The sequence below is a fragment of the Rhododendron vialii genome, chromosome 12a (assembly GCF_030253575.1).
Source record: "Rhododendron vialii isolate Sample 1 chromosome 12a, ASM3025357v1".
Classification (NCBI taxonomy): domain Eukaryota; kingdom Viridiplantae; phylum Streptophyta; class Magnoliopsida; order Ericales; family Ericaceae; genus Rhododendron; species Rhododendron vialii.
This window is the reverse complement of record NC_080568.1, coordinates 25,568,774-25,580,592: the sequence shown is the minus strand read 5'-3', so window position 1 is coordinate 25,580,592 and position 11,819 is coordinate 25,568,774. Positions and strand designations below refer to the sequence as shown.

General features: G+C 39.4%; 1 protein-coding gene across 6 annotated transcripts; it reads left to right on the top strand.

Annotated features, from left to right (window-relative positions):
* The first annotated feature begins 1,376 nt into the window (after positions 1-1,376).
* LOC131311901 (uncharacterized) lies at positions 1,377-11,552 on the top strand. 6 transcript variants are annotated; one of them, XM_058339535.1, is made up of 11 exons: positions 1,377-2,081; positions 2,949-3,206; positions 3,978-4,220; positions 4,392-4,541; positions 4,687-6,062; positions 6,900-6,973; positions 7,085-7,166; positions 7,246-7,371; positions 7,490-7,617; positions 8,693-8,847; positions 11,046-11,552. In XM_058339535.1, exons 1-11 carry the CDS (start codon positions 1,641-1,643, stop codon positions 11,301-11,303), a joined length of 3,291 nt encoding a protein of 1,096 aa, XP_058195518.1. In that variant the 5' UTR covers positions 1,377-1,640; the 3' UTR covers positions 11,304-11,552. The 6 variants fall into 6 exon arrangements, with proteins under 6 accessions (XP_058195518.1, XP_058195514.1, XP_058195517.1 ...); XM_058339531.1 differs by having other exon boundaries at positions 1,378-2,081; positions 4,687-6,206; positions 8,696-8,847; XM_058339534.1 differs by having other exon boundaries at positions 1,379-2,081; positions 4,687-6,206; positions 7,511-7,617; positions 8,696-8,847.
* Positions 11,553-11,819: the final 267 nt, after the last annotated feature.

Here is an 11,819-nt window from a genome sequence, read left to right as displayed (position 1 = left end):
CTCATTACGCCAAAAGAGCCTTCAACCAGTCAACGAAGTATTTGCTGCAATTTATTAAACGTTGGATTAACACATATTTTTGTTCATAAAACATATGTATTAATCCCAATACACAATCCTAAATCCAAAAGGCAGATCAAATTAACCATTGGAATCAATTAATCAAGAAGGTCCCATTTCATAGGTCGTCTATAGGTTTTATATATATAAATTAACTTCCCTTGGTCTATTGTGGTTTAAGTGAGAGTTGAGGACAATGATTGATGGATGCATTCAATTATAGGCAGAAATAGTGTTAGACTATTTATGTATCCGTAGTTGATGAATTTGTAGTGAAAATTATGTATTTGTAGCGAAGAGTACGATCGATCACCGCAAATTATAGATAATTTCACCGGAACTTTTAGATGTATGTGTGTGTGTATATATATAAACTCATGAATTTCTGAGATTGCACTTTTGGTATCGGTGTATGTCTCGACTCTCGTGGTAAGGAGGGACGGGGTATAAACTACAGTTTGGTTGAGACGGACGAAGGAAATTGGGGTATGATTATTATCATTATAGACTGCAAAAAAAAGTAAATGGCGGGGGAGGAAATAGAGAAAGAAATACAGTACAAACTTTTTCTTATTTTTTTTCCTCTCATAATCAACGTACTACTCTGTTCATTTGAGAACGTGGGGGTACAATGCATGTTTTTTTTTTAATTACGTACTCGGTTAAAGCAATGCTTCCTAACACAATTCTAAACACGATTGCATTTTAGACATTCAATACACGTAGTCAAGTTACATCGGCCGGCTCCAAACACACAAAATTGTACTATTTGGAGCTGCGTCCGGAAATTCTGTTCCTAGCCTTCCCCGCAATTTTCAGAAAGTCAGATGGTTAACCGATGAGTACAGTCCGGATCTGTTCATAGTTCACTGACATGTGCAAATCTTTCTGGAAGTACAAACTATTGGCTGGCAATTCGGCTTGACCTCAATCATCACTAAAGTTTGAAAACCATCAAAAATTATTCAATGCCCGTCGGGCACCATTACGTGATGAGCAAACTCATCCTCTACTACGTTCTTGTGCGGTCTTCACTTTAAAGGGATGCTATCGAATATCCCTACTGAGCGGATGATGAGAGGTTAATTCGGCCGTTTATTCGGAACGGACGACTCAAATCGAATCTAAATATATACAAATCTAAAATGTTCATTGTTCGGCCAAGATTTCAACCGACAATTGCCGAGATAGACGATCGGCTCGATCATTTGACATCCGCTTGGCAGTGGTCATTGGTAGTATCCCCATTCCGTGAAAAAACCCGGACAAATATGTGATGACAGTTTGGGCAACCGTGACGTGGTGCAAGGGGCATGGAATAATTACTCCTGAAAACCACCTCTCTCTCTCGCTCTCTCTCTAGATTTTTCAGACGAAGCCAGCCAGCCATGGCCGTTTGTATCTTCCCCTCCATACCCCCCAAACCCCCCTTCTCTTCGTGAATCTCTCTCCTCTCTCTCTCTCAGTTAAAACTTAGTCCACACCCTTCTCTCTCTCTCTCTCCAAATTCGGCTTTCGAAATCCCTCTAAACAATCCCAAAAACATGTTCTACAAAAAACCCTAATTCCATCCACATGGAATGGCGGTCGTGACCGGAGACCGTTACCTCGAATCCCTCGTCAAATTCGTCGAGAAACAGGCGGGGGCCTTGATCGACGGAACCCTCGTCCTCAAGCTGAACCCCGTCGGGCTCCACTACGTCCAATCGCGGTTCGAGGCGCTCGCTGAGCTCGAGGGACTGCTCGCGGGCGCCCCCGTTGATTACCTCCGCGCCTACGTCTCCGACCTCGGCGACCACCGCGCGCTGGAGCAGCTGCGGCGGATCCTGCGGCTCCTGACGTCGCTCAAGGTGGTGTCGGTGCTGCCGGCTCCGGCCAGGGACCCCACGCCGGTGTCGCTGTGGCCGTTCGGGCGGTTGAAGGTTTTGGAGCTCCGCGGGTGTGATCTGTCGACTTCGGCTGCTAGGGGGCTTCTTGAATTGAGGCATACCTTGGAGAAGATTATATGTCATAATTCAACTGTGAGTTTGTTTCTTTAAATGTTTTTTACTTTCTGCTTGGTTGCTATTAGATTGTAAACCACCAACTCATGTAAAATTTAAGCTTGAACTTAAACAGTTGGGGATAACGTTGTTGTTTATACCTGCAACACGGCCTCTCGCTCTACTCCATTACCGGGCTTAGCACGTGTAAATATTTTGTCATTGGGGTAGGCTGAGAGGTTCAAAGAGAGGATCAGGATGCGTTGCCTGTTCTGATATGATATTAGATTGTTAATGACTAACTCATCTAGCTAAAAGCTCAAGCAATTAAGAGAGACCCGAAGTCATCTAAAACCTTAAGCTGTTAAAGGGAGGGGTAACGTTGTCATTTATGTACTCAACAGTTGCTGAGAGAAGTGAGGGAAAAAACAGGTGTTTGAGAGACACGAACTCATCTAAAACCTTAAGCTTTTATAGAGAGGGATAACTTTCTTATATATGTATCCAACAGTTGCTGAGACAAGTGAGGGAAAAAACAGTTGAAAATGAATCATTGAAATATTCAAGACAAATTGGATGGTTGACAGGTGGTCGTTGTTCGCTCAAAAGAATGAAAAGATACAAATACAGGATCCTAGATGTTAGATGCCAAGTTGAAATATTGGAATTGCTTGGGAAATAGACTTAGGTTGTTTGCTCACATTGATGCCAATGCTATATGGTTATAAATACTTTCTCTATTAGCATGCTGGTGCTTTTTTGGGATATTTCCATTTCATATTCAAATATTGGAATTGCGTGGGAAATTGGATTTTAGGTTTTGTGATTGCATCTGCTTTAATTACTATGTTGTTGATATTGGATGCTTTAAGGACACTGCTCTCAGCCTTCTTTTGGGTACTTCAGGATGCACTGCGCCACATATTCGCAAGTAGAATTGCTGAGATAAAAGACTCCCCGCACTGGAACCGGTTGTCATTTGTTTCATGTGCTTGTAATGGATTGGTTCTCATGGATGAGTCTTTGCAACTTCTCCCAGTTGTTGAAACTCTTGATTTGAGTAGAAACAAGTTTGCAAAGGTGGATTATCTCCGGAAGTGTACAAGACTAAAGCACCTGGATCTTGGGTTCAATCACCTGAGAACAATTGTGTCACTTAGTGAGGTAGGGGTAGCTTGATTATAGAATCATGAAGGTGTTTGCTTCTATTTGTAGTTGTTTCATAGAATCTCATAAATGTGTGTAGAATGGTCCTTTTTTGCTTGATATAATATCTATATCGGTTTGTTACTCGCTTGTAAACTCAGGTGATAGGTAGTCAAGGTATTGTACCTAGTAGAATAGTTTGCTTTCTGAAACGTATGGTTATCTGTATATTCAGATCTAATCAATTGTGAAGAGACACAAAGTCAGCTCTCATGAAAACTTGGTTTGACTCGTAGGGTGGGCTATGAAAATAGTTGAAAAGCAGGAGGCAATTTTTATTTATAAACTCTGAAGAAGTTTGCATTGGAAAGAGAAAGCTCAAGGGTTAGAGCTTCCATCTCATCTAAGAAGTAATTTCTGTTTTCATGTGCCAACTTAGGAATCAGGAACACATTCAACCAAGAGTTTAGGAATAAGGGAGGCTTCAAAAACTCCCGAACAGATGGATACTGTCAATATCTTGCATGGTTCATTTAGTAGCCGAGATAGGAGATGACTTTAGATTTTGGTTGATGGAGAAATAAGATAGTATCTATAATTCCTCCCCCCCACCCACCCCACCAGAAATATTCCTAGTCGCTGAACTATTAGCAGCTTTTAAGCACAAAAACTTATGATGTGACATTTTCCTGCATGTGCTTGAGATAGTTTTGCTTCTGCTTTAGGTTTAAGGTTTCACATTCTGTAATTGGATTTGGTAGCAGATATCAAACTTGTTGTCCTTTGCAGGTTTCCTGTCAAATTGTTAAACTTGTTTTGAGGAACAATGCTATAAGTACGTTGCATGGGATTGAGAATTTGAAGTCACTTGAAGGCCTTGATCTTTCGTACAATCTTATTTCCAACTTTTCAGAGCTAGAAATCCTTTCAGGCCTCCAATCATTGCAAAGCCTGTGGTTGGAAGGGAATCCATTAAGTTGTGCACGATGGTATAGGGCACACGTGTTCAGCTTTTTCCGTCACCCTGACAAAGTAAGTTGTACTGTGTTTGTTTAGTTATTTGGTCCTTTTGCCCTTAGGTAGAAAGGAATGGAAATAAAAGACGTAAAAGCTTTATTTAAGCAATCAATGCATAACAGTTATTCCAGTTTTTTTGGTCCTGCTGAACTTACAATCCTACCTCGTATTGGATTACCTATGTAGGTGGAATTAGATGAGAAGAGAATTTGCACAAGAGAGTTTTGGAAGAGTCAAATTATTATTGCAAGCAGGCAGAAACGACCTGCTAGCTTTGGATTTTATTCTCCAGCAAAAGATGATGCTGAATTGGAGGGAACTATCAACACGAAAAGGGTAGGTGATCACTAAAGTGATTCCGAGTTCTGTTTCTAATTCTGAGATGATTGCATTTTTTTCCTGCATAACATGTGCTATGAAAAGTGCAATGATTTTACTGAACTGGAGTTTTAGAAGATGTATTTTTTCCATATGCTTGCAGAAAAAGCATTCTCGTCTTGCTTCTATAGAATGTGAAGAGCAGGCAATGCAGATAGGCTCAGACCAAGATTCAGTGTCCTGTGAAAATGAAACTCTGAGCAAAGAGAATGACATTTCAGATGAGGAAACCGAAATTGTTGGTTTGATGAACAGGATCGAGGACATGAAAAAGGAGCGTTCTGCTCTTTGGTTGCTGGAGTTCAAGGACTGGTTGGATCAGGAATCTGAAAATTTTATGGACAAGGCTAAATATAATGCATCTCTATCAAATCCTGAACGCGAACATAATCCGAAACTAAGGACAAGACAAAGGCACCATGGAGAGAGCTCGAGATATGTTTCCGACTCTTTTCAAGCTTCAGGAGATGAGAGCAGCATGAACATCTTAGAGTCTGACAGCTCCTTTGCAGATAATTATAGTGTTCTGCATGCTCGTCAATACTTTGACCGAATTAATGAAGCAGCATCCAAATTCTCAATGGAGCATACCAGCAGAAATTCTGTGTCTGCTGTTGGAAAAAAGGATCTAAAGCAGGAGCAACTGAATACTTACCCTAATGACAGTTGTTTTTCTATTGGAGCTGGAAATTATTATCTTGATCCCTTGGCAATCGGAGGAGCTGAAAAGATTGATGCAAATAACAAAATTACACCAAAAAATGCTATTGTTGATATTATGGAGTCCCGTTCACCATCTATTTGCCCAGGATCACCACCTCATTATCAACAAGACATTCTGCATCGTCGCAACTACTTAGAGGAGGAATTTTTGCAGCTATCCGCCAAGTCCTATTCAGTTGCATCATCTGATAGTGATACCAGTCTTAGTGAAGATGATTTCACAAAATTTGGGTCCTTCATTCCCGAAGGTGATCAGTCAAAGATTGAAGAGTTCTCGGATAGGAGTGGGCATTTATCTAGGCATCAATTCGAGGAAAGACATAACAAGGGTCATGAGGTTTCACCGTTAATGCAAAATGGTGTACATTTGTCAGCTTCATATGCTGAACAAGCCTCTGGTATTTTGGCCTCAGAGCACTCGCCGCAATTGTTGCGGGATAACATTCCTACTAGCGAATGTGATGATGCAATTGTACATTGTGGGAAGCACGAGGCTGATTGGTTGGAGAGGAAAAATTGCAGAAGGAAACCTAAAAGAAGATTTATTTTGCCAGTGGAGGAGAAGAATAGCGTTGATGGCAGTGGGCACCCGTCACTAAAGTTGTATGGAGATGTGGATAATGGTATGGACAGGGTGGAAGATGAGCGACGCAGAGAAATCCATGGTAGTGTTCTGCACTCAATTGATAAGAAGAAGACAAGCGATATAGGAATTCCACCTTCCCGTAGCCGTAATGGTGTTAGAATCATTTCTGGGTCAGACTCAGTATCTTTGGTTGCTGAAGATTTCATTGGAAATCTTTTCAATTCTACTATTGGAGATTTAGGAGTTCATGAAACTTGTAGGGAGTATGTTCAATGCAATTGCATAATTGAGCAGAAGTCCGGATTTGGGGAAGCGTACGTGTTTTCATCCTAATTAAATGCAAATATATGTTAGAAATCAAAGTTTAACTGGACAGTGATTGTAACTTGTGTGAACTGCTTGAATCATTGTTTTGTCATGGACTTGAGTTGTGCGAAAGAAGACTTGAGTTTTAACAAAACTCTCATTTTTGAATATAGACAATCTGGAGTCATGCAAATGCAGAGTACAATAGCTACTTCAAAATGAAAATTATCCAGTATCCACTTTTCTTGGTATTAGATTTTGATCATTTGTGCATTCTATTCTTGAATACAGGTTACATGTAGCAGAATACTAGGCATTCACCGCGGATTCCATGAAATATAATTGACTGTCTATTCTTCCTTAACTGACATGGCATTTCTAGTAGATTCACTTTAAGCATTCCTGTCCCTTTTCTTGTACCTTGCCAATTGATATCCAGAGTTTAAAGGATTAGCAAACATACTAAGTACAACCACAATTCTAGCTCTTCATTTAGTTGATTTGAAGTGCATTATATGGTTCTTTGGTTATTATCTTTATTTCAACAATGGCCCCTAGTATAGTCTTGTCCTTGATTGTTACTTTAAGTCAATGGATGACTTGTGGTATGTCTCTGTGGACATACCATTTTCTTGCAGATCACCAAGTGTACTAGAATTCTTTGCATCCCATGTCTTAATTACTTTTGTGTCCACATGCAGAGAAGTAGTAGTATTGCTGAGCAGCGAACTCAAGTTGTATGTACTACTTATCAATGCTGCAAACGATGGGTCAGGTTAGGTCGTAGTGGTATGAATGCAGGATGCATACAATTCATTGCCTATTTAACCTGTCCAACTTGGTAATTTGCTTTACAGATTTTGTTCCATCTTTTGGTGTTTTGCAGGAATTAGCTTAAAACTAATGGGTTGTCACAAAATTGAAGATGTTAGAGAGGTGTTGGTCGGTTTAGGACTCCAGATTTTGAGGTTAGTGAGTTCAACTACCTCTTGCATCCACCGAGGGTTTTTAACTTTAATAAGGTGACTGATTTTCTGTGTGTGGTAGGATATGCATGGGAATGGGTGGAACATATTTGTTTCCTACCAGAAGTATTCATATATCAAGGCAATTACTATGTTTATTGCATTCTTCTGATTCAGATCTGGGGAAGCAAAACTTTTCTACAAAAAGGTGATCCTCTAAGATCTGACTTCTTGCATTGAAACCTCCCGCTAATTCTGGTCTTTACCAACTCGGCAGTATTGAATCGATTTGCATAGTCTGATTTCTTCTTTATGATGGACTGGAGTTTTGGAAATTTAAATGGCAGTTTGGAGCAGGCTCAGGTCGAGGGCTTCGAAAAACATTTACATGGAAGTTCAAAAATGAGTTTGTTTCAATATTCAATGGTTCTTTTTTCGCGCAAGAATATTGGAGGTATTTATTGTTAATCTTCTCCTCCCTTCTGTATGTGTGTTTTTGTGGATATTCATCTCAGACTGGTTGATCTCTGCGATCATCTTTTAGGAATGTTATCCATCTAGTGAATATGGTTCCTGCAAAAATTTAAACAAAAATTGAAGAAAAAAGGAAAAGAACGATATGAAAATGATATTAGGACTAATTTGGGTTTTCGAATATAATTTTTAATGTGTGGAAGTATTGGATCATTAAGGTGGAGAAGGCTGTGAAAAGAAGAGAGGCTATGAAGTTTATCAAAGAGGTTCACATGGTGGATATAGTAGTTCCACACCCTTAATACATTTGAAGGTATTACAACACTTAGGAAACAGAAGTGTCTAGACTTGAAAGGAAGCCTTGTCAAATCCACAATAATGTCTTGATGGAGTTAGAATAAAGGAGATTTGTCCTTTTGACTGAACATGTTAACTGCATTACCATTATGCTACTTTCCTTGTGGCACAGAACAATGTTCTAAAAATCACTAGGCACTAGTTGTGTGGAAGAGAGGCGCCTTGTGCCTAGGCCGACTAGTCGGGGACTAGAGATTAGTCGGTTTTTTCTAATTTTTAAGAAAAATACCTCGTAAGAGATGACATAAGACTAGGAAGAAAAGAATCTCAACCAAAGTAACAACTAGTAACTAGTAACAAATAACTAGTCAAACACAAAGTTCGACGTTCAAAGTTCAAAACAAAATGAAATTAGGTACTTAATAAATAAAATCGGTATAAGATATAATCTTGTTTCAGTTAATATATTACTTAACCCCTTCCAATTCCCAACTAACAAACAAAAGGCCTAATTAAGGCCTATACTCTAAAATCTAGGCTTTGGGCGGCCGCCTAGGCCGACTTTTAGAACATTGGCACCAAACAATGTACTTCAACCATTAATTTTCGTGACAAATTGAAATGTTTATATTAATATTACTAACGTCAACGACATATTATTCAAAAACTTGTTACTACAAATACTTTTTTTTTTTTGTTGCAATGGACTTTTCATGTTTAGTAAATCTCATAGCTTTCTTTTTTTCTGAATTGGGCAGAAGATTTGTGGTTTCCAAGGTCACTGTTTGTTGTTGAAGCTTGTCTGGTTGTGTGCATTGAAGACGTTATGCAGTTTGGCTCTCTTTCTGAAGACAGATCTCCACCATATTACTCACTTCATTCTTCTTGTTCCATTGCGGACGTCTCTGAGATGGTAATTTTTCCCCTCTTTTTAAGCATCAAAGCTCTTCATCAAGACAGAGTGAGGGCTCTGAATATTGTTCTATAGGTACCTGGATTGTGTACCTCTGATACTGATATTACTTGTGAATCACCGATATTGATACGTATGCCGATACCACAATTTATAATCCTGGGTGTAGGAAAGGAAGCCAATCTCTGTTAGGAGAACAAAGTAGGGGTTTTCCGGAAGTGCAAGGGATCCTTCGATCTCAACGTTTCATGCGAAATGCATCTCATGATCCACGTTGTACATAATCTTTTTCGTCCTTGTCTTGTTTCTGGTTGCCCCTTTACCTTTCCTCAAGCAGATATTCGACCCCCTCAAGTGGATAGCTTACTGAAACTATCGTTTTGGGATGCTTTCTTCATTTGACATGATAACTTATCTTCTGATTTCATCATCAATGAACCTACCTAACTGATGCAAGCAGGAAAATTCGAACAACAAATAAATAAGCTGCAGTTCTTACGATTTGATAAACTTCTCACAATACAAAGACGACTGGAGGGGAGAGAAAATAAGAAGAAAGGGGAGAAATCTAGAGTCACTAGGGGGCCTTAAATCAAGGAGAAAGAGGGAGGAGGAAAACCCTAGATTGATTGGGAGGCTTGAATCCACAAGCGAAAGTGCCAATGAGAGAGAAGGAGGGGGAAGAGATATGTGGCCATCAGATTGCGTCATTTACCCAGCTGAAGCTCAGTTGATATTTGGACGGAAAGTAGTGAAAAGGTTAAAGAAGCGATATTCCTAGATTCATTTTCCCAGGACCCAAGTAGTTTGAGGATGTTCTTTTGATGTCTATTAAAATAATCGATTGAAATAAGAAGCACAGATACAGATATGGACATGTAATGCAACAATTCTACATAAATGGGGTCACTCATGGCAAAAACTAAATGAATAGATATATATTTGTATAATGTTAGTAGTACACATGTTTGTCGTCAAACATCCAAAACTAATGGAAACCATCACTAAGTTACGGCAAAATAACACCGCTTACATAGTTAATAGATGTCCACAAGTGAAAAGTTTTTTTAGAATTTTTAACCCTTGAAAATGTGGATTTTATGAATGGACAGCACGTCATGTCCCATTGTATGTCTCACTTGAGACACAGGAGTGTCCCCATGTGTTCAAGACGTGTCCCATGCTTAAATTTTGTTAATAATTGTTTGGACAAGTCAATTGGCGTGTCCTATATGTATCCCTCATGTCCCAAGCGTGTTAGGGCCCCCATATCCAACACAAATATGGTGACCAGTTAGGCGTGTCAGTATGTAGGCTCCTAGAGTTCGTCTTGCATTGCGAATTCATTGGCTTATTGGGCATGAGCCGCCTGCCAAAAGAGAAAGAAGAGAAGAACCTTCCTAAGCTTGAATACTATCGGTTCTAGTATAGGAAGTTACCCCCTGGTTTTCCCCTCTCTTTTTTTTTTTTTTAACTCTGCTGTTATTGTAATATTTTGTTTCTTCAGTTACTTGCTAAACGTGTATGTAGAGTTAGTAAACTAGGTTAGGATATTAGCACTCGGTGTCTGAAGAGTTTGTAATCTAGTCATCTAGTGTAAATGTGTTTGTCGTCAACCACAAAACCTATTGGCGCTACTGAAATGTTCTCATTATTGAGATGATGTACTGTTGAAATCTTATTGAAACCGCGCTACTAGATATTGAGGTATGGAAATGTTCTCGTTATTGAGATGATGTACTGTTAAAATCTTATTGAAATCGTCCATATGGTTTCTTCTTTGCTCTAGAGCTGCAATTCTATGCTTGTTAATGAGTGTATCGTGAGACGCAGTTCTTGTGTTTCTTTGAAAATAATGGTGGGCCGTGATGACATGTTATGTTACTAATCTGATATCTTTTTGACTTATGAGCCAATGGGAACTCCAGAGGATTCTAACATGTTTCATTATGTAAATGGAAACTCCACCGAGACTTTAAGTTATTTGCTCTAGCACTCGTGAGTAGTGGTCTGATTATCGTCTCTTGGATCTTATTATTCTGGTTCTTGTTACTTAAAGACAAACAATTAATTCTTGATTTTTTTTGTGTTGAATATCTTCTCTTCCTCGTGTGTATGTCGTCGATATCTGACCATTAAAAGTACTCGGTCTCCTATCAGTGAATCCAGGTAAAAGTGGAATTGGTCTCCTTTTTCAGGTCATTGACACCCGTGAGATTTGGTGTCTAACCCTTTCTCTGGAACAAGAAACATCAGAGTTCTGTGCTTCACAGAAAGTGAAGGTAGAGGAGGAGGATGCCACACTCTCTGGGAAAAGATCAGCTTCAGCCTCCTCGACGTGGAAACTTAAGTGGTTCTCTGAAGATAGTCTCTTCAACTTTGTGGCGATACTGAAAGCAATCCATGCGGCAACCGCCAATCCATCTTCTCCGCTGCTTGTAAGATGCATATCATGAAAAGCAGTCGTTTTGTTTTTGTTTCTTTGGTTGTTGATATATTCATTTCATTCTTTTTTAGAAGGGCTTCTTCGTTTAGTTCTTATTCAGTCCTTTTCCTGCCTTAGTGTGAGTAAATAGCTTTCTTTTATCTCTGTATGCTTAGTTTGCGCTTGGCTTGTTGATCATCTTTCTTTAATGTACAAAGTGTACACAGCATAAACCCTTCGATTATAAGGTTGCCATTAGTATATCTGTTTGGCTGGAGAATTTTGTATCTCTGCAATTTTTCTTCTCTGTTTTTGTGTTGGTATGTTTTGCATTTCATAAAATGGCCGTCATTGGACTAGTGGGATACCTTGTATATCAGGCATTCGACTAGAGGAGGTGGTCGGACGGTCCAAGTCCAACTCATTCCGTTCAAAAGTAGCCTCCATAATATGCGGTTGAACAGGGCCTCAGAGGCAAGAAAATGACGATAATAGGTAGTGGATTTCACTGTCATTGGTGTTTGAAAAACATGTAATGCTTCTTTGT